This window comes from Panthera uncia, chromosome D4 (genome assembly GCF_023721935.1).
Source record: "Panthera uncia isolate 11264 chromosome D4, Puncia_PCG_1.0, whole genome shotgun sequence".
NCBI lineage: Eukaryota > Metazoa > Chordata > Mammalia > Carnivora > Felidae > Panthera > Panthera uncia.
The window spans coordinates 80309617-80329978 of record NC_064807.1 but is presented as its reverse complement, the minus strand read 5'-3'; the positions used below and the strand labels follow the sequence as shown (position 1 = coordinate 80329978).

The following is a 20362-nucleotide window of genomic DNA, read 5'->3' as shown; positions in this document are numbered from 1 at the left end:
CCCCCCCCCCCCCCCCCCCCCCCCCCCCCCCCCCCGGCTGTGGCTTCCACCCACTCATAATTCTGTACCTCGGAGAACCAGCTTCCGGCCGTGCTGGGGACACCTGCCCCTACCCTACCATGGCCCACCCTACCCTCCAGGTCACAGACCAGGCAACAGTTATGCCTCAAAAAATCTGCCCCCTTCCCTCCTCAGTGTACTGGCTCTGTCTCATCACTGAGGCTATTCACTGCAGCATCTTTTTTAAACACAGATTTTTAAATGGTGATCATGCATTTTAATAAAATGCAGTCATCTCTTTAAAATGCTGATCATGTCCTTCTCCTGCTTAAAACGGCCCCATGGCTCCCCAAGACCCTTGGGAACAAGTCCTGAGCTGCCTGGCCTAGTTTTCAAGGCCCCTCCTGGCAATAGCTCCACCCCAACACCTGTAACTATGTTTCACTTGTTCTTATAAACCCCAGGGCCTTTGCGGGTGCTATTGTCCTTCCCTAAAATGTCCTCCCCTATGCCCAGTCTTGCCCTTGGAAACCTGGTCAATGCTGTCTTCCTCCAGAAAACCTGTCCCTCTGCATGCAGCGGCCTAACCATGCTGGGCTGGGGGTGTTGGCATCCTGGTCCACTATGTGCCCTCAGGGTAAGGCTCTAACTCAGCTTGGGTGTCCGGGATCCAGCATGTGGGCTGCCCACAGTACACACTCACAGACAAAGCCATCGGGGACCTCCTCGCAGGTGGCAGGCGGGAGGCAGGGCTGGCCAGGACACCACAGCCGCTGGGCACATGTTGGCCCCGTGAAGTTGACAGGGCAGGTGCAGTGGAAGTCATTCCAGGTGACGAGACACATTCCACCATTGAGACAGGGGTCAGGCTGCAGAAGAATCAGGGCAGGGATCGGCTCAGGCCTGGGGGCTATCACCACCCCTCCATAACCACTACAGACACATTAACTCCTCACAGACAATTAGAGAGGATGTCACCATTGTCCCTATTTTACAGATCAAGAAACTGAGGCTCAGAGAGGAGAAGCCACTTGCCTGACTCATCCAGCCAGTAAATAGAGGAGCCAGAGTTCAAACTCCGTCTATTCCAAGGCTGGTGCTTTGTTCATGGACCCAGGGATGTCCCTGTCCCCCAGGTAGCTCCTACAGAAAGGCTCAGCCAGCCCTCTGCCTGGGCCCGGGTGTCTGTCTCAGACCAAGACTGGGGAGGGAGGTATGGGGACCACCAGAGGGCAAGAGCAGCTGGGCCAGAGAGAATAATGTGAATCCAGTCTCTAGCAGTGGTGCTAGAGGTGCTTCACCTCCTGCCATTTTCCTCACCAGTAGAAGGGGATGCTAACCCTGTGATGCACGACAGACCCTGGAGAAAGGGACCCACCCCTTTCCCCAGGGAACTCACACTGCATGTGTCCTCGGAGACGCAGCCCATGGTGAGGTTCCAGGACTGCCTGCTGTCCAGCTCGCCGGGCTGGCTTGAGTTCCCCGGCAGCGGCGGAAAGAATGGGAGGTGGAGGTCATTGAGTCGCAGGTCCTGGAGGCAGCCTCGGAAGGGCCCACCCCAGGGCTGGGCGTCCGCAGGGAGGAGCCTCCCACCCACGTGCACCTCCTGCCCCAAGCCCTGCAGCTGGTCAGGCCCGAAGCTGAGCGTCACCAGGTGGCGGAGCCCATCATCCCAGCGCCCAGGGAGCACCAGAGCGGGCCCGCCCAGCACCTCAGCCTGGATCTGGCCCTTGCTCAGGAATACTGTTAGCCCAGCTACTGAGTCATTGGCAAGTTGGAGCAGCAGGCCAGCAGGTTCCCGAGTACGGAGGAGGAAGGACACGGTGAGGTTGGGGCCTGGCAGCTGGTGGAGCAAGAAGGAGGCAGAGCTCAGGGTGCCCCCCAAGCCAAAGGTGGCAGCAGGAACCTCTGCGGGGAGAGAGGGTATCAGGTGAGAGGCCTGTGAGCGAGGGGAAGGCATACTCTCTGCCCCAGGGTCCCCCGGGCTTATTCCTCACCATCAGCACATGTAGGACCACTGTAGGGCCGGGGGCATTTGCAGTGGAAGTGAGTCCACAGGTCCACGCAGGCCCCTCCATGGGCACAAGGCAGAGGCTGACACTGTTCACGGCGCTCGCAGCCCAGGAGGACATTCTTGCCGAGATCCTCGGGCAGCAGGAGGTGACCGTCCACACGCACGTCCTGGAGGCAGCCCTCGAAGGCTGCGCCACCCAGCTGGGCGGAGCAGAACCTGGCAGGCGTCGGGGCCGCGGAAGCCACGGGAGCTGGGGCCACAGGACTGGAAGCCACACACAGCCGGGCAGGGCAGTCCTCATGCCAGAGCCGCAGCTCCAGGACCCCCGGGCGGAGCGAAATCTCGGCTTGGTGCCAGTGGCCATCATTTAGGGCCAGGTCCAGCGGCCCCAGGGGAAGCACGGTGGCGTTGCCATGGCTCCAGAGTGTGGCCTGAAGCGTGCCCCCCGCCAGTGCCAGCTCCAAGCTGTCCTGAGTGTCAGTGCGAGTGGCCAAGGCACCGGCAGGTAGTGTGGTGCGAAACCTCAGTGCCAGACCCGGGGGACCTCCAGCTGGCACCGAGGCCCGCACAGGGCTCCCAGCCACCACAGAGAAGGTGGTGTTCTGGCCACAAAAAGGTCCGTGGGTACCAGGTGGGCAGCGGCAGGCATAGCTATGGAGCCCAGACTTGAAGATGGGGATGCAGGTGGCAGCGGGTGGGCAAGTGTGGCCCTGGCAGCCGGTGAGCTGCACAGAGCAGTCGTGCCCGCCCCAGGTCTCCGGGCACCAGCAGGTATAGCCTGCCACGGTGTTATCACAGGTCCCGCCATGGAGGCAGGGCTCCGACAGGCATTCGTCCACATCTTCCTGACACGTCAGGCCTTCAGGAGAGACCAGGCCAAGGTTCAGCACTCGAGGCAAGAACCACAATCTTGATGCAGAACTTACACACCTTTTGGGACAGGGATCTCAGCACCTGTCAACCAAACCAATTCCCAATTCCCAAAAGATTTCTCATGGTCTCCTGAAGTCCCTGGAGGCTGGTATCTAAGATGCCCCTTCCCTTACCATGTCTGGTGGGCCTCCATGCCCCGTGGATTCAATCCCCTAAGCACTCTCTGCCCACCCCCCGCCTTTCCCCTACTCCACCCGTCTGCCTCATCAGCTCTGAGGGCCACAGTCTAGTGTCCTCTACTTTGCCTGCCTTCAACCACCCCTACCATCCATCTCCTGGCCTGGCCAGATTCCCCTGCTGCTTAAGGTTCACTCACTCACCTTGGCATTCCACATCCCTCGGGGGCTGGGCCCTCCCAGGCCCTCAAGTCTCAACCCTGCTCCCCACACACCTCCAACTGCCTGTTCCTCCAGGCATTTCCTGGACAGCATTTCTCTGGGGGCTTTGCTCATACTGTTCCCTGGAATGCCTCCGCCTCCTCCTCACTGACCCTGCCTTCAAACTCCTATTCACCCTGCAAAGCCCAAATTCAAAGGGTCAGTCCCCTAAGGGGCTTTTTCTCTGATTCCCAAGCTATTGTGTCACTCCCGACTCCTTGCCCACCCCCAGACACAGCTCCCCAGAACCCTGTACTGAAAGTATCTGTTTACTCAGCTGGGATCTCCTCCAGGGACCTGAATATGTCCTTGGTGCCCAGCAAGGGGTCTGGCACAGCTTTTGTGGACAGAGTGCCAGATGGATGAGGGAGCGGGGGTGGGCATATGCATCCAGTCTTCATCCCCCAGTCCCTCTGCCCCCAGGGCCCCATGCTGAAGGGGCCACATCACCCTCCCCTCCAAGAGCTCCCACACGAGGTGCTCTGGTCCCAGTTTGGGTCAAGAGACCACAGCCCAACCCCAGCTCAGTCAGAGCCTCCATAAAACAACCAAGGCTGGCCCTTGACCTGACCCATATCCCCGCTGGAGGGGCCCAGGCCCAGAAAAGCCACCAGGATTTGAATCCTGGTCCCAGTCGGCCCACAGACACCACAGCCTCCTGGGGACAGCCGGCCACACCTCACCCTGTCCAAGGCCCTGCATACCTGCCAGGAGCCACAGGCCCCCCAGGAAGGTCCACAGAGCCCGCGGCCCCATTGCATTTTCCCATGGATGGCCGAGACTGGTGGGTGGGTGCTGAGCCCAGGGAGCAGAGCTCCCCGCCTGGCCAGCCGCCTCCTTCAGAACCGCCTCAGGAATGCCAGGCACTGGCCTCCCCCAGGCCAGCACGACCCAAAGGGAGGATGGGGGTGGACAGTGGCAAGCAGCACAGCCCTACAGCGGGGTTCCCCCGCCCCGTCCCTGACCTCAGACCTGACCTCCCTGTCACCCGTCCGCTGAGCTCAGCTTGGGGAGGAGCTGGGCTTTGGCTGACACTGGTGAACCTCGGGAAATGACACCCCCTCTCTCAAGCATCCATTACTTCATGTGTAAGAACCCTACCTCACGGGGGTGGGGTGACAAGGAGGGAACGAAATGCACAGAAACACTCTTCAGAGGCAGCGTGTGCTGTGGCGGGGGGGGGGGGGGCCCAGTGTGTGCCAGGGACCTGCAAGGCCACTGCTCCCGGGCAGGACTTGGGAATCTTGGCCCGCGGGGCACAGAAGACGGGCTTTGAGCGCACCCGGGGGTGGTGGCCACCCCGGGGGTAGGGGACACCGAGCCCAGCATCTCTGGGCAGCTGAGGTGGGAGGGATGGTAATCACCACCTCGTTCCCCTGGGCAGGGGAGCCAGTGCCCAGGAAACCTGCCAGGGAGAGGAGGCAGTGTGCCCAGGCAGGAATGTGGGCCGGTGTGGGGGAAGTGTCACAGGCATTCCAGAGGGGGCAGGGACACTCAGAGAGTGTGTGAGTTCTTCGGGTTCACCAGTATCTGCGCAAGGGTAACTGTGTGTCTACGCATCTGTGGTACCCGAGGCAGGGAGAGGCTTTCTGCAGCCCAACTCCTGCCCCATAGGCAGCAGCTCCCCAGAGGTCAAGTGGTGATGCCCCCCTTTACCTCTTCTGTCCTGGCCAAACTGCCATCCTCTCCCTGCAGGCCTGTCGGCTTCTGCCCAGCCCTTGGATGCCAGGTGTCTAGAGTTCTCTCTGCGCATGACTGCACACATTCTCCCGGACAGCCTTGGCCACCCGTGGCCCCAGCTGCCACAATTGTACTCCTGACCCTCAGTCTCTGGCTTTTCCCGGGCCCCAGTCCCAGGACTGCCAACCCCCACCCAGGCTCCTCCCTAAGGGTGCTCCACAGACACCCGGACTCAGAACGGACAAGGCTCACCCCACATCACCCAGGGCAGAAGCAGCCAGCATTCCTGACATCTCCCACTCACACCTGGACTAACCCCTAGGGCCGGAAGAGTGTCCCTGCTAAGGGTTCTCAGTCCAATTAGTTTCCTCTGCTTTCACCTCCAAAGCCCGGTCAGTCCCCACTCAGCCCCTCTTAGCTGTCACCTGGACCCCCACACCCGCCTCTTTCCTGATCTCCTCATCCCCATCAATCCAGCCTCCACATATCAGCCAGAGGAACCTTCTCACCCCAGGCCCGCCAACTCTGCCCTGGCTCTGCCCCGAAGCCCAGCCCACCCCCAGGCACCTGTGTAGCCATCCGGACAGTGGCACTGGAAGCCATTGGGCAGGTCCTGGCAGCGGCCTCCACTGAGGCATGGCCGTGAGGCACACTCGTCCACATCCACGTCACATTCGTCCCCTGCAAGAGGGCCAGCCGTGGTTCCCACCTGTGCCCTCAGAACCAGACTAGATTTGGAAGGGCCCATTTCAGAGCTATGGAGACTGAGACCCGGCAAGAAGTGCCGACTCAGGCAGGTGGCACCCTGTGTGGCAGGGCCAGGCCTGCATCCGGACACCGAGGGACCTGCTTCCCTGGAAGGGTGTAGGGGGACTCACCCTCAAAGCCCGGAGGGCAGCGGCATAGGAAACCCTCAGCGTGACGGAAGCTGAAGGTGCCGGGGAAGGCAGCCTGGACGCCTCCGTAGAGGGCTGGGTCTGAGCGCTGCAGGCACTGTCCCCCATGCTGGCAGGGGCCCGACGCACACTCGTCCTCATCCACCTCGCACCGCTGGCCACTGTAGCCTGGAGGCACACGTGCGCGGGCAGCCCGTCACACGGTGTCACCGGGCCGCACCCCACCACTGGTGCCAGGCCAACCCGGGGCCAGGCTGGGACGACAACTCAGAATAGGGGCACCAACGGTGAGGGAGGGATGCAATGAGGAAGGTAGGGACGACCGTGGCAGCCCTCAACAGGGTCCTGTTACCATTATTAGCACTAGTGAGCACTTTGCTCCTGTCGAGGCTCCACGGGCATTACACCTTTCCCTTCCTCGCAACCATGCTAGGAGCAGGTGCTGTGATGAGCCCTATTTGGCAGATTACTGCAAACCTTGAGTTCAGAGAAGCTGCGGTCACCCTCACACCCTCGGAGGGCAGGTGAGCGCAGGCGCACACCGGCCCCACGGCCCGGGGCCGCGCCCGTGCGCCCCAGCACGCGCACGCACCTGGCCAGCAGAGGCAGCGGAAGGTCCCGAGGCCCTCAAGGCAGGACGCGTTGTTTGCGCAGGGAGCCGAAGCGCACTCCAGCACCTCCTGCTCGCAGCGCGCGCCCTCGTAGCCCGTGTCCGCGCAGTCGCACCGGAACCTGGAGCGGGGAGCGAGGCCCGGCCGGCCCGGACTGAGCACTACGGCACCCGGGGCCCACCTGCCTCCACCGTCTTCCCGCCCCGCGCAGCCCCCTCCCACGCCTCCGTCCGCTCACCCGTTGACCAGGTCGTGGCACCGGCCCCCGTGCGCGCACGGCTGGCTCTGGCACTCGTCCAGGTCCAGCTGGCAGCTCGCGCCCCCGTAGCCCGGCGCGCACACGCACCGGTAGGAGCCCACGCCGTCCAGGCACGAGCCCCCGTGCAGGCAGGGCCCCGAGGCACACTCGTCCACCTCCGTCTCGCAGGTCACCCCTGGACAGGGCCGAAGACACAGACAGACGGATGGACTCCCAGAGGGAGGTCGAAAGAGGCCCAGGCAGGCCGCCCTGAAACCAGCTCCAGACAGTTACAAGGAGTGGAAACTTGAGGCTCCAGAGAGAAGCCGTTGGTCCTTTCATCTAGAGCAGGTATTTCTTGAGCCAGCAGTGGCAATGGGGTAGAAACCAGACAGACGTCCCTGTCTCCTGAGCCCACAGCGGTCTAGCCGGGGAGACGGTGATTGGGCCAGTATTACATAGATGAGGACTTTTAATTGTGATAAACTCGGCAATGGGAGCGTGCTGGATCCCAAAAAAGCAAGAGCCAGGGTTTTGGCCTTGGGTATTGGGAGTCAGGGAAGGCTTCTTGGAAGAAGAGCCTTTTGAAAGATGAGTGGCACGCACTACATTGGGATGGGGCTGTGATGGCAGCTGGATTCCAGGGTGGGGAACTGGTCAGGAGTAGCTTAGGGCTGGGGCATGATGCCCTCAGGAAGGGGAGCATGGAGGGGCAGGAGCAAAGGAGAGAGGGGAGGAGGCGAGGCAGGGGTGGAGGTATTGGGGCATTGGGGGCCCCAATCTGGGCTTATCCTAAAAGTTGGAAGCAGCTGAATCACCCGGTGCTGTGGACACTGTAGAAGGCTCACTCTGCTGGCTTTGAAGAGCGTGTAGAGAGGGCCTCCATGGTGGAGGGACGTGCCCCTGCGAGAAATGCTGGAGTGACCAGCCTCTCCTGGCCCCCCCGTACCATCTTGCTTCGAAAACTGCAAGTCCTGGGAACCCCCTCAGTCCGAGCCAAAACTGAGACAGTTGGCCAGGGACTGGGGATGTGTGGAGATAGAGGGAAATGGAGAATTTCGGGGTCTGGGGATGTGCCGCCTGAGTTCATCCAGGAGCCCACATGTCATGATAGACTCCGGAGGCCCTGCCGCCTGCCACCTAAGCAGGGTTGGTTCTGGGGGGCCAGGAGCCCAGCTGGCTCCAGCTGGAAACGTCCCCCCTTCCCAGCTCAGTGAGCACAAAGCATGGCCCCTCCTTCCCGTGACCCCCTCACTCCTCCCACCCCAGTCTTACTCCCACCCTCCCTGTGCCAGGGGGAGCCAGGCCCTGGCCGCCTGGAATCCCAGCCTCCCCCGCCTGGCTTGGAACGGAAGGAGGAGGAGAGAAATGAGTCATGGCAGACTCTGCCCCCACTCACATCCACAACTGAGCCAGAAAGTGTTCCCCCAAAGCGCCCAAGCACCGCACATCTGGCACACGCACACCTGCTTAACACACCTACGTTTCCCACAAATACCTTCAGGGAGCCCAGACACCCCGCAGATGCTGGCAGACACACAGGCCCTTGGCGTGACCTCCCTCCCACACACACAACTGATACTCCAGACACCGAGACCCTCAAGTGGTGAGAAAGACACATGGGACCCGTTTCCAAAGTGCCAAGATCCATCTCCCCTGGAACCCAGTCCCTCCGGCCTGTACCCCTTGCTCCGGGGTGACCTGAAACTGCCTTCTGCCCTCAGAGCACAGTTGTCTGAATTCAGGGCTGACATAGAACCAGCAGTGTCTGTACTGCAGGCTCCCCACTGCGGTATAGACTGCAGCACCAAACTGAACTCCAGAAGGGGCAGTAGACCTGGCCTCTTCCAGACCTGTGCCCAGCTGCCCCCTCCCTCCTGGCTTCTAGGCAGTCACTCCAGGATGCTCCTGCCTTAGAACGTGGATGGGCCTGGGACAGGGCCCTGCTCTGGAGGAGAGAACCAGCGTGTGCTGGTGCCAGTCACTTTTCTCAGCACTTGTCTATGCGTTATCCCCCTGTGGATAGCAGGGATCCCTGGGGGTGCGTCCACAGTTTGAACAGGACCAACAGTGTCTCCCTGCTGGAGCTTTAGGGCCTACCCAGAGGGGAGGAGGGCCCACGTTGCAAGCTGAACCATACCAGGAGTAGAGACTCTAGAACCATGAGATGAGCCAGACGGTGTCTACACTACAGCCTGACACAGGTCTGGAGTGAATAGATGCTAGATATACTGTCTAGGCTTGTCCTTACTAAAACCAAACCGGGCGTACCTGCACTCCGGTCCCACCAGAGGTGCCTGGGGGTGTCTCCACCCCCCAGCGCCAAACTGAACTCTAGAAGGGACTGAAATAACATTTGGGCAGTGTCTGTTAAATGTCAGGCACCATGCGCGCTCACACGTTCGCACTCTCATCCCGAGCTGCCAGGTCAGCCCGAGAAGCATCAGTTCTGTAGCAAGACCCAGAGTGGATGTCTCTACACTAAAGTCGGAGCTGAATTCGTGATTTGACACCCTGAGCCGCTGACGGGATGGACAGGATGGACATTACAGACTTCCTCCCAGGGCGGCTGAGGCTGTTACCTGCATAGCCAAGGGGGCAGTGGCACTCATAGCGATCAGCCAGGTTGCGACAGGTGGCCCCGTGGTGGCAGGGCCGGGATGCACACTCGTCAATGTCCAGCTCACAGCGTGGGCCCTGGAATCCGGGCACGCAGTAGCAGCGGAAGCCATCGGGATCTGGCCCCTGGGGCACACACAGAGCGCCATGGTGGCATGGCTGGCTGGCACAACCCCGGGGCTCTGTGGGCCCACAGGTGTAGCCACCATTCTCCATAGCCTGGCACTCGGCCCCTGGAGCGCACGGGTCTGAGGCACAGACACTTGGGGTCTCCGATGGCACCGTTCCTGCAAAGAGAGAAAGTTGGCTGGGTGGGGGGAGCCAGGACGTTCCCCTCCCCACAACTCAGGTGCACCCCAGAGCCGGAAAGCAGCATGGCTGTCTGTTTTCAGGAGGATAGAGGGAGGGCCAGGGACTCTACAGGCCACGCACATCAGGAGGGTCTCCGTAGCAGAGAAACGGGACCCGGATGCCTGGCTACCCACCCCCACCCGGGCAGGATTAGAGGGCAGACACCCTCTGACTCTGGGAGCTTTGCGCTCCACTGTCTGACCCCCTCCCTGCAGGGGCCCTTTGGGGCAGGCTCTGTCATGCCCATTTTATAAAAGAACAAATTGAGGCTCAAGAGAAAGCAAAGACTCTTGCCTGAGGTCTCACGGCAAGTTAGCAAGTTAGCACTGGGACGACCTTCAAGCCTGTCACATGTTTCAGCCCCCTGGGGGGAGGGGAGTCTGCTCTGGGTCTCCCTTCTGTGGCTCCTCCGTTTCCTGGGGGGGGGGGGGGGTCCTCCCACTGTCCCCTCCGCCTCTCTTGCTAGGGGTCTGGCAGCTCCATCCCCGTGTGAAACCGGAGATGAAGGACTTCAAAGGCAGGGACTGTGAGCCGGGCCCCCTCCCTGTCCCTCCTTCCCACCCTCTTCTTTCCCCTCGGGCCTAGAAACCTCTCAGGGGATCCCTGGCCCTCACTGTATCTCCCCTCAGCAACTGCCTGACCGCTGGCATGGCCAAGGTCACAGGGTACAGGACAGGTATTGAGACCTGCTGACAGACACCTGGCTCAGGCCACTGTGCTGCCTCCACCATGTTAGAGGGTCACCTGCTGATCTAGAAGCCAAGTTACTGAGAGAGCCAGCTCCCCGCCCCCCCGCCCCACCTGCCTGAGAGCCTGTAGTGCTGGATTAAGAGTTTAGTCTTTGACATGATTTCACTCATATGAGGAATTTAAGAAAAAAACAGATGAACATATGGAAAGGGGGTGTGGGGGGAGAGGGAAACAAACCGTAAGAGTCTCTTAATGATAGAGAACAAACTGAGGGGTGGTGGAGGGAGGTGGGTGGGGGAGGGGCTAGATGGGGGATGGGTATTAAGGGTATTAAGGAGGGTACTTGTTGGGATGAGCACTGGGTGTTGTACGTAATTGACAAATCACTGAGTTCTATTTGTGAAACTGATATTGCACTGTAGAATTTACATTAAAAATTTGGAAGAAAAAAAAAGAACTTAGGCTTTAAGTAAAACTGCCCGGGGTTCAGATCCCAGCTCAATTACTAGCTCTAAGACCTTGAGCAAGTCATTTCTCCTACTGAGCCTCTGTCTCCCATCAGAAAAGGGATGTTAATAGGGCATGCCTCATAGAATGTGGGAGGATTCAAAGCCTCAGGTATGCAGTTGCCCGCTTGTGGGAACTCAGTAAGTGATAGGGGGAGAGGAACCACCCATGAGCAGGAGCCCCCCCCCCCCCCCAACCTGGGGCTCTGAGAGGTGCTCCTCCTCTGCCCAGGTTGTCATCCAGACACTAACCAGGCCTGGAACAGCTTCAGGCCCTGTGCCTCCCTTCCCCCACCTTGGTGAAGACCCCCCCCCACCCCCCAGATAAGGCTCAACAGCCTCTCCAGAGTCATCCACATTCCACCAGGCAGGGCCGTCCACTGGCCGACCCCCACCCTTCCCAGCCAGGGCCCAGCAGGATGGGGGACAGGGATATGGAGATGTGGACCATGGCGCCAGGGAGAGAACCTGGCTGTCAGCCCCACCCCCGGGTGCCCAGAGCACCTGGTACAGCTCAACACGGGCTCCCCACTCCCTGACCGGGGCTCTCGTGCCCACCCAGGGCTAAGCACGTTGCAAGGGGCAGGCGGACATAACCCTGTAGGACTCCTGCATCCACAGGCCCCTCCCCAGCTCAAGGCATCAGTCCCCAGCCCCCCTCCCAAGCCAGGTCATGTAGGTGAGGGCAGGGTGTCTGTGTCTCTCTGAGGGGCTTCTGGGAAGCTCATCCTTCTTTTTCCCACGCCAGCCACTGTGGCTGATCAGTTTAGAGCCATGTCCTTTAGGGCTAGGCTGTCTGATGGGGGTGGGAAGATGGTCTGATGGGGGTGGAAAGATGGTCTGAAGGAGGTGGAAAGATGGTCTGAGGGAGGTGGGAAGATGCCTGGATGGGGGTGGGGGTGAATCAAGCTCCTTGAGGGAAGGACACAAGTTTGGGCATCAGACAGGCCTGGCTTATGGGGTTCTAACAGTGCCACCTCATGGGGTGTTGTGAGGAGGTCACTGAGGTGACCTGCGTGAAGCCTGGTGCCTGGTGAGGGCTGTGGCCATTCTGATCAGGGTCCATCAACCCAGCACAGCCCAGGACTGGGAGACAGTAACCATAGTGCCCACTCTGAGGAGCCCTAGCTTCCGGGTCCTGCACCAGCAGGCCCTTCATTTAATGTCAACAAGGCGCTGCTCCTTACCATGTGGCCTAAGGGACCCCCACCCGGATCTGGGGCTTTGCCCCCAGTTCAGAGCCTTCCATTTCAGAGCAGATGGGACCAGGATGGGGAGACAGTGTGTGAGGGAAATGGGGCAGGTGCTGCATCACCGTGGGGCAGGTGGCCCATGACCCCAGGAGACACAGTCCAGCCACAGGGGAGGAAGGAGCTCCTCCAGTGAGAGCCAGGTGGAGAAGGAGGGAGCTGCCTGTCCCAAAAGGCATGCAGTAGCCCCGAAAGCCTGCCTGTGAGAGACAGCCGTCTTTCTTGTGTATTCCCATTAATCTTAATTAATGTTCACCTTAGGAGATAGATGGTGCTGTTATTCCTGTTCTACAGCTAAGGAAAGTGAGGCTTGAGATGAAGTGACTTCACCGTCCCACAGCCCATAGGAGGCTGGAATCCAAACGCAGGTCTTCACCCCAGGGGTTTCCAGACCCTCCGGCCTGTGTTAAGAATACAGATTTCTGACCCCTGCTCCAGACCTGGAGATTCAGAGCTCTGGGGCCTGGGGCCTGGGAATCTGCACTGCAGCATGCTTCCTGGGAATCCTCTGCACGTCGAGGCACGGAACCGCTGACCTTAGGTCCTCTGTGTTGCAGGAGTGAGACCATAAAGCCAGACTGGCCCTGGGCTGAGAGGCAGAGAGGTGAGGGCAGTGGGGCAAAGGGGGGCCGTCCCTGAGCCAGCCTGGGGGGGGCGTGGCCTGTCGCCAGGGCAACGAGGGGCCTGTGCTTATCTTTACAAATCCTTCCTGACCTCTCAGGCTGCCTGGGACGACCTGGCAGGGGAGGGATTAACTGACACATGCCCCTCCCCTTTGACCCGCTGCCCTGTCCCCCGGAAGGCCCAGATCCTGACACCAGGAAGGGAATTCTCTCCCCAGAGAGAACGATCATAATAATATAACAGCAATCATTTACTGAGCCCGTACTATGTGCTCCAGGCTGTGGTGCACGTGTTGCATCTATTATTACATTATTACATTTGATTCAAACCAGGAAAGGTGGGCCTGGGTGAGAAAACCGTCTTTCCACTTGGAGAGGTTATAAACTTGCCCCAAATCATCCCTCAAAAAACTAAGTAGATTGCCATCTCCAGACTTCTGAAAGGTCCACATCTCCCAAAGCCTATGAAATTCCCACTTTGCAAATGCCAAATCACCAGCCATGTATTGTCATTTTAGTGCATTCCAGCCCAGCCTTCCCCAGGCACTGGAAAAAGTCTCTAAAGGCTGGAGCAGGCGTGGAGGTTCCAGGATCCGCCTGGGCAGAGCGAGCTGTCCTTCACTCAGTGCTTAGTAACTCCTACTTTACGTGTACTTATAACAGGCCTAGTGATCACTGCTGACAACTCATGGGAAGTGTTTACTCATGGGTGGATTTTGAGAAGCTTCTTGTCTTGACAAAGCAAGAAAGAGGACATTTCTTTCTCTTCTATTTTCTTTTTTAAAATTTTAATGCTTAAAAAAAAAAGTTTACTTTTGAGAGAGAGAGAGGGCACCGTCACGTTGGGGAGGGGCAGAGAGAGAGGGAGACAGAGGATACAGAGGATCTGAAGCGGGCTCCGTGCTGACGGCAGAGAGCCCGATGCGGGGCTTGAACTCACGAACTGTGAGATCATGCCCTTAAGCCGAAGTCAGACGCTTAACCGACTGAGCCATCCAGGCACTCCAAGAAAGAGGATATTTCTCAGAAGTGGCCCAAGATCTTGTAAGATGTGGGAGCTTCTGACACAGGGGCAAAAACTGTCCATCTAATAATATCACTAGGCCGCGAGGACAGGACTGAATAACAGTACCATATGATACAAATACTGCCTCAGAGCCATCAGGAGAGGGCTAAGTTACTCTAACAAGACGGGAGAGTTTGGAGTACTCTTTTACAAAAAGGTTTACCCCCCAAGGCTAAAAGAGGGCAGGGGGTAAATATTTATAATTTTGGTAACAGTTATGGCAACGATGGCTGTCAGGACTCACCGCCTCCCCGCTGCCTAGCACTGGCTTTGGTCTCAGAGCCATAGGGCCGTGGAGACACTGCCCCTGTGAGGGCCAGACAGACTTGGTGAGGTTCTGCCACCCAAACAGGCCACTGTTAACTGTTAGTGGTCTCCGTCTAAAATGCGCTTAGAAACTGGGACTTCCACGCCAAACCTAAGTTGGGGAACGACTGTGTTTTCTCATCAAATTCTTTTTTTTTTTTTTTAATTTTTTTTTTCAACGTTTTTTATTTATTTTTGGGACAGAGAGAGACAGAGCATGAACGGGGGAGGGGCAGAGAGAGAGGGAGACACAGAATCGGAAACAGGCTCCAAGCTCCGAGCCATCAGCCCAGAGCCTGACGCGGGGCTCGAACTCACAGACGGCGAGATCGTGACCTGGCTGAAGTCGGACGCTTAACCGACTGCGCCACCCAGGCGCCCCTCTCATCAAATTCTTGTGATGGCCCTCAGAGCTACATGGCTTGCCCTCTTTCAGCAGAAGCACGGAGAAGGGGCGTGACTTTGCACAGGCTAGCACTGAAGCCAGCTGTGAAATGCAGGCCCTGCCACACACTAGCTTTGTGACTCTGGGCAAGTTCCTGACCCTCTCTGGGCCTCATTTCCTCCTCTGTAAACTGGGGGTGTGAGAGCCGACCTCACAGGGCAATGGTGAGATTCAAAGTCCATCCTGTGGCACGCCTGGCTGGCTCCGTCGGTAGAGCATGTGACTCTTGATCTCAGGGTTGTGAGTTCGAGCCCCACACTGGGTGTAGAGGTTACTTAAAACCTTACATAATAAGTAAGTAAATAAGTAAATAAGTAAATAAGTAAGTAAATAAATAAATAAATAAATAAATAAATAAAATCTTTAACAAAAACAAAAATAACAAAGCCCATCATGTTAGTTCATTAGCACAGCATCTTCCAGGTGGTGGTCACTGATAATATTTATTCGTTGACCAACGAACCTTTACCTGGAGCAGAGGCTGTCTATCCAGCCAGTCTTGAGCTTGGTTCACATGTGTGTGGCGCCCCGTTCCACCCCTGCCTCTGTCCCACAGTCCGCCCGCCGGCCCCCCCCTGGTTGGAGGAGGGGCCAGACTTGGGGGACTGAACTGCTGTCCCTTTGTCAGCGGGCTCCCAGGGTGTGGGGAGGGATGTGAGAGCCCAGCACGCCCCATTGTACTCCAAGATGCTTGGCCCTCTCCACAGCAACCAGCCAGGCTTTTGTGGCAGCGTGGGCCCAGGGTGGAGGGGCTCAGCTCCGGGCCTGGCAAGCAAGAGCAGCGGAGCCAGGGGCCCAAGGGCTTCCAGAAACCCCCATCCCCTCTAGGATAGAAACTCCTTTTCAGGTGGCACAATCCCCAGCCCCTCTCCTGGCACTCAGGCCTCGGGTGCTGGTATCCAGAAACGCTCATGCCCACGGTGCCCTCACCCCAGCCTTTGGGGATCCCAGAGGAGGCCCCCCGCACAGCAATCACAGTGGGAAAGGCCGCCCCTGGGCACCCCAGCAGGGTTGTGCGGAGGTGAGCAGGTACATCAGTGTCCATTTTTTCTGTAGCACCCATTTACTTTGTGTCGACTCTGCGAACGTACATTTCAGCATGAATGCACACGTCGACACACGCACACTGGTGTGTGCAGGCATGTGCCTGTGGACACCTGTTCATGTGGTGCTGTGTGCCCTTGTGCATGCCACACCAGTGTGCAGGTGTGTGTGTGTGCGTGCATGTGTGATTTGTGTGTTCACGTGTGCATGTGTTTGCAGGTAGTCTGTCATTTTTCTGTGTGCACGTGCATATGCGAGTGCAGACATTGGAGGGCAGGGACGGATAGCAGATCCACAGACCAGGATTTCATGCCCCTCACGTGCAGAGAGCAGAGAGCAGACCCTCACCTCCTCTCATGAGCCCAGATTTGCCTCAGGGGCCCAGCTCGTAAGCCCCCATCCCTGCCAGAGCCTCAGTGCCCTCCACTACAAAATGGGGTCCTCGCCCTCCCCAAGGGCCCTGCAGAGAGGAGGAGATGAAGCCTTCGTGAGGCAGGCCCCGTGAATGGGGAGGAAGCCCCCAGGGGCCTGGGGAGGCTTGACCTCCCATCCTGAGAGTCCGAGGGGTGAGTCCCTCACAGCCTCCCCTCCCACTGCAGTGAGGCCCAGGCCACCCGCCCAGGTTGGCTCCCCCTCCCTCCTCCAGCACTGGAGGCGGGGTCAGGGGACTTCCCAGGCCTGGCCCTGTAGCTATAGTGACCGAGACAAAGCGTCCCCCAGACCCCCCAGGAAGAAGTCCAGGCGTGCACACGTGAATCCATGAATCTGCTCAGACAAAAGCAAAACCGTTTGGCGAATGGGGTCGGACTTCAGGAAGCCCTTTCAGCTTGGTGTGGGAGTGCCAAAGAGGGGACAGCGGTGGGCACACATGCTCCTGAGTGCCTGGCCACCCCCAGGGGCCCCAGAGCACCCCCAGCCTCCCAGTGCAGGCAAGGCTAATACACAAATGGAGGGATGCAGGTAGCTGCCGGGTTTCCCTGATCTCCTCCTCCCCCTTCACTGCAATCCACTGGGCTGGGGTCTGCTACCCCCACCCCACGTCCCCGTGTCCCCATGTCCAGAGCTAAGACACAGTTCAACCCACTTGACAGCTTATGTCCCACAAGTTGTGCTCGGACACAGCACACCTCACCCAGAAAGCCTCAGACAACGGCTCACCGCTCACCCGGGACAGCTCACAACTTTAACACACCCACGGCTCGCACCCCACAGCCCAGCGCACGCTCACAGCAGACCCTGGGGTGAGGCTCACACTACCTGCAACCCCCCACACTCACAGCCCAGGACTTCCCAGCCCCAGCACCCCTCCCAAGCCGCACAGCCCATCCCAGGATCCCTTCACAAAGCCCCCCCACCCACCCCACACAGCAACAAAGTCCCAGGACGCACTCTCTTCCACGCAAGTTCCGGCAGCAGCACACCCCTCTGCACCCACATCTTGGCCTGCGCCCAGCCCTGCAGTCCATCCTGGCACCCACACAGAGAGCCCCGGGGCCTGGCGTGTCTGCTTTGGGAGACAGCCCCCCAGCCCCCCCCCCCCCCAGGCTTGTGCCCCAACTCACCACCCAGGAGGGCCAGGGCAGGACTCAAGAGCAGCAGCTGCAGCAGGAGAGGGGCCTGGGGCCTGGGGGCCAGGGTCCCCGGCCTGGCCAGCGCCATGGCAGCACGCTCAGCTTGCGGCTGTGGGAACAGGCGGCCTGGCTGGCTCCACACCCCCCTCTCCCTCCAACCAGCACTAATGCCGTGGACAGAGGCCCGGCCCCTCCCTCCCTCTCCTCCCGCCTCCTCCCCCACCCCAGGCCCTCCCAGGCTGCTCCACTGGGGACAGATTGGAGAGGAGGGGTCTGACCCACCCCGTCTCCCCAAGCCCCAGGGCTCCAGACAGTCCTTAGGGGCCCCTGCAGTCGGATCTGATCTCCGTGCCCCCCCACCCCCACTTCTCCCACCTCTCAGGTCCCGCTGCCTCAGCTTCTAGGGGAAGGGGGGATTTCTGTTCTCCCCAGATGATGCCAGCTACTCCCAAATCCTAGGTTATCCCACCCTGCTGGACCCCCCTCCCAATCTCCTCTCAGCCTGGGCCTCCCTCCCCAGCCTAGGCCTGAGCATCCAGCAGCCTCTCACACCTCCTCTCTGCTCAGAAGCCCCAGCCCCTCCCACCCAGCCCGTTCCCTCCCAATGCTCCCACCTGAACAAGGCCTCGGCCACCCTGCAGCCAAAGCCCCCTTCCCCTCCCTACACTCAGTCCGCCAGCTCCTGGGGGCTCTTCTATCTCTTAATCCCATCCCTCCCCTTCACTCCCTGGGGCCCCACGCTGCCACACATAGCCCCTCATACCATGGCCCTCAGGATAAGGTCCCTGGCTCCCTCACCAGCCAAACTGAACCTTTTCTGTTTCTCCCCTTTGGCCTAAATCTTTACCTCTGCTGTTTGCAACTCGGGAAACCTCACTGCAATCCAAGGCAGCCCATTCTACTGAATGGCAGCTCTAGCTAAGCAAACTTTCCCTCTCCCCTGCTGGGAAGTCCTTCTTGTTGTCTGACCTTACCATCTCTTGCTGCATTTGATGTTTGCTTGCTGCCGGCTGGAAAAGGGAATGTTGTTTGCATGGAGAGGAGAGGTTCTTTGGGGGACCTGGACCCAGGAATCCAAGCCATCTCTAAGGCACCACAACATCAAAAAGCAGCCCATTCTTTCCTCCCCTGCACTCAGCTCCGGGGGAGGAAGAAACTGTTGCTGAAAGGACTTTCTGAACCTAGCCACTGGCCTCTGCCAGTGCACCCCATTGGGCTCAATTCAACGACCATGGACTCTGGCCACCCAGACCTTGTGCTGGGCTGTGGGATGTGACCTGACACCCAGAGGGCATAGTCTGGAGAGACAGACCTGACTGATTGATTGACTGACTGATTGATTGGGGGAGCTCAGGCTGTGCTAGCAGGTCCACAGAAGAGCAGGGAGAAGAGTGATGGCATCACATGCCACGTGCATGGCCCATGGCCCCGCTGGTCCTCCAACCCTGGCAAAGTGCTCAGAGAGGGAGCCGAGGGCCTGGGTGGTCCCCTCATCCACATCCTACCCCATCCCCACCCTGGAGTCTTGTTCCCTCTGGGGTGGGAGGTGCTCCTTGGTCTCTGGGACCCTCCTCACTCCCAAACCACCTTTATTTAAATTCCCTGCCTCTCACAGATACCAGGAACTCCCCACCAGCACCAAGCCCCTCTCAACTCTGCAGGGAAAAGCACAGGCCCCACAGCTGGATAGATCCCAGTTTACACCCAGCTCTACCAGTGATTAGCAGAGTGACCTCGGCATATGACTTCCTTCCCTGGGACTCAGTTTCCTAATCTGTGAAACAGAAATAAGTTCCCACCCTGTAAAGCTCTTTAATGAGCTGCAGCGGCAGAGCAACGTCTGTTTATTCTGTGTCTCAGAGGTTCCTAAGAGAACCAAGCAGCCGGGGAGGAGGCGGACAGGAGGACAGCAAGGCTCCCACAGCCCCCTGGGGTTCTGGATACACAGACACAAACATCCACGCTTTTACAATGAGCCCTGAGGTCAGGACGCCAGCCCAAACTCCTGTTCCTGCCCCAGCCCGCGTCCTGCAGCCGCTGGGCACCACCTTGTGGCCAGATTTGGAAGTGCCCTGTGAAGTCTGGAGGACGGGTGGATGTGGACGGGGAGGGAGGGATGCAGAAAATGAACAGCCTGGGCCAGGGAGCCCCACGTGAGCGAGAAGGAGGAGGCCAGGAGCCATGGCATGGCAGGCGGGCGGAGGTTAGACAGGGCAAACCGCTCCCTGTCCGGGTCTGGAGAAGAGACAGTGAGAGTAGGCCAGCCCCTCTGCAGAGACGGGCCCTTAGGAGAGTCCGTTTCCCCATCCTCCCAGCCTGGGGGGCAGGTGTGAGGAGGGGGAAAGGGAACCAGCATAACCTCATTTCACCCCCTCAACAGCAGTGCAAGGTGAGCATTGTCCCCATTTTGCAGATGAGAAAACGGAGGCTCCAAGAGGTGAGATTGGCTGCTGGCGTCCCACAGCTAGCTAGTCAGTGCAGGGGTGAGATTTGAACTCGGGGTGGCCTGACACCAGCCCTTTCCACTCCTTGAATCCTTGACTCCAGGCTGAGTAGCTGCACTCCACTCTGCTCAGGAATTATTTGCTGGTTTCTCCCTGGTCGAGGGCACCCACCCCCTCTGGAGCCTAGGGAGATATGCCGGTAAAGCCCCAGCTTCGGCATCCCCCCTGGTTCGTATGAATCCTGGTTCTACCCTGTGGCCTTAGGCAGGGTTTTGTTGGTCTGTTTTACTCTTCTGGACCCCAGTTTTCTCATCTGTAAGTTGGGATAATTGTATCTACCTCAGGGTACAGTGAGGAGGGGGCTGCTGCCACCAGGGACTGGATGGGGGAGGGGATGGTGCCCGGGGCTGCTCCCCACTGAGGCGATCTCCAAGGTGACATCTGCCCTGGATCCCCCCACTTGGGTCCTGCATCTCCCTTCTCCAGGGGCCGTGTCCACTATTCCATCTCCCACTCTCTACACAGATCCCTCCTCTCCTCCCCTCCACCCCACTGGTCCCGAGGACTGCCTTCGCTCTGGCTTCTGGGAGGGGGCCGGTGGAGGCACAGCAGGAGAGAAGAGGGAGGGAGGAGGGGGAGCAGGGCATTTCCTCCTCCTCCTCCTCCACCTCCTCCTCCTCCTCCTCCTCCTCCTCCTC

At 59.2% G+C, this 20362-nt stretch overlaps 1 protein-coding gene across 1 annotated transcript in view; it reads right to left on the bottom strand.

Moving 5' to 3' along the window:
- CRB2 (crumbs cell polarity complex component 2) overlaps positions 1-17396 on the bottom strand; it is a 23551-nt gene extending 6155 nt beyond the window's left edge. The window contains exons 1-9 of the mRNA XM_049630843.1: positions 17212-17396; positions 9332-9655; positions 6750-6945; positions 6493-6632; positions 5883-6068; positions 5572-5685; positions 1998-2873; positions 1400-1908; positions 704-869 (exon numbers count right to left, since the gene is read on the bottom strand). Of these exons, the coding sequence (XP_049486800.1) occupies positions 704-869; positions 1400-1908; positions 1998-2873; positions 5572-5685; positions 5883-6068; positions 6493-6632; positions 6750-6945; positions 9332-9655; positions 17212-17308 (2608 nt within the window). The 5' untranslated portion in view covers positions 17309-17396. The remainder of the gene's footprint in view (positions 1-703; positions 870-1399; positions 1909-1997; positions 2874-5571; positions 5686-5882; positions 6069-6492; positions 6633-6749; positions 6946-9331; positions 9656-17211) is intronic.
- Between the last annotated feature and the right edge of the window lie 2966 nt (positions 17397-20362).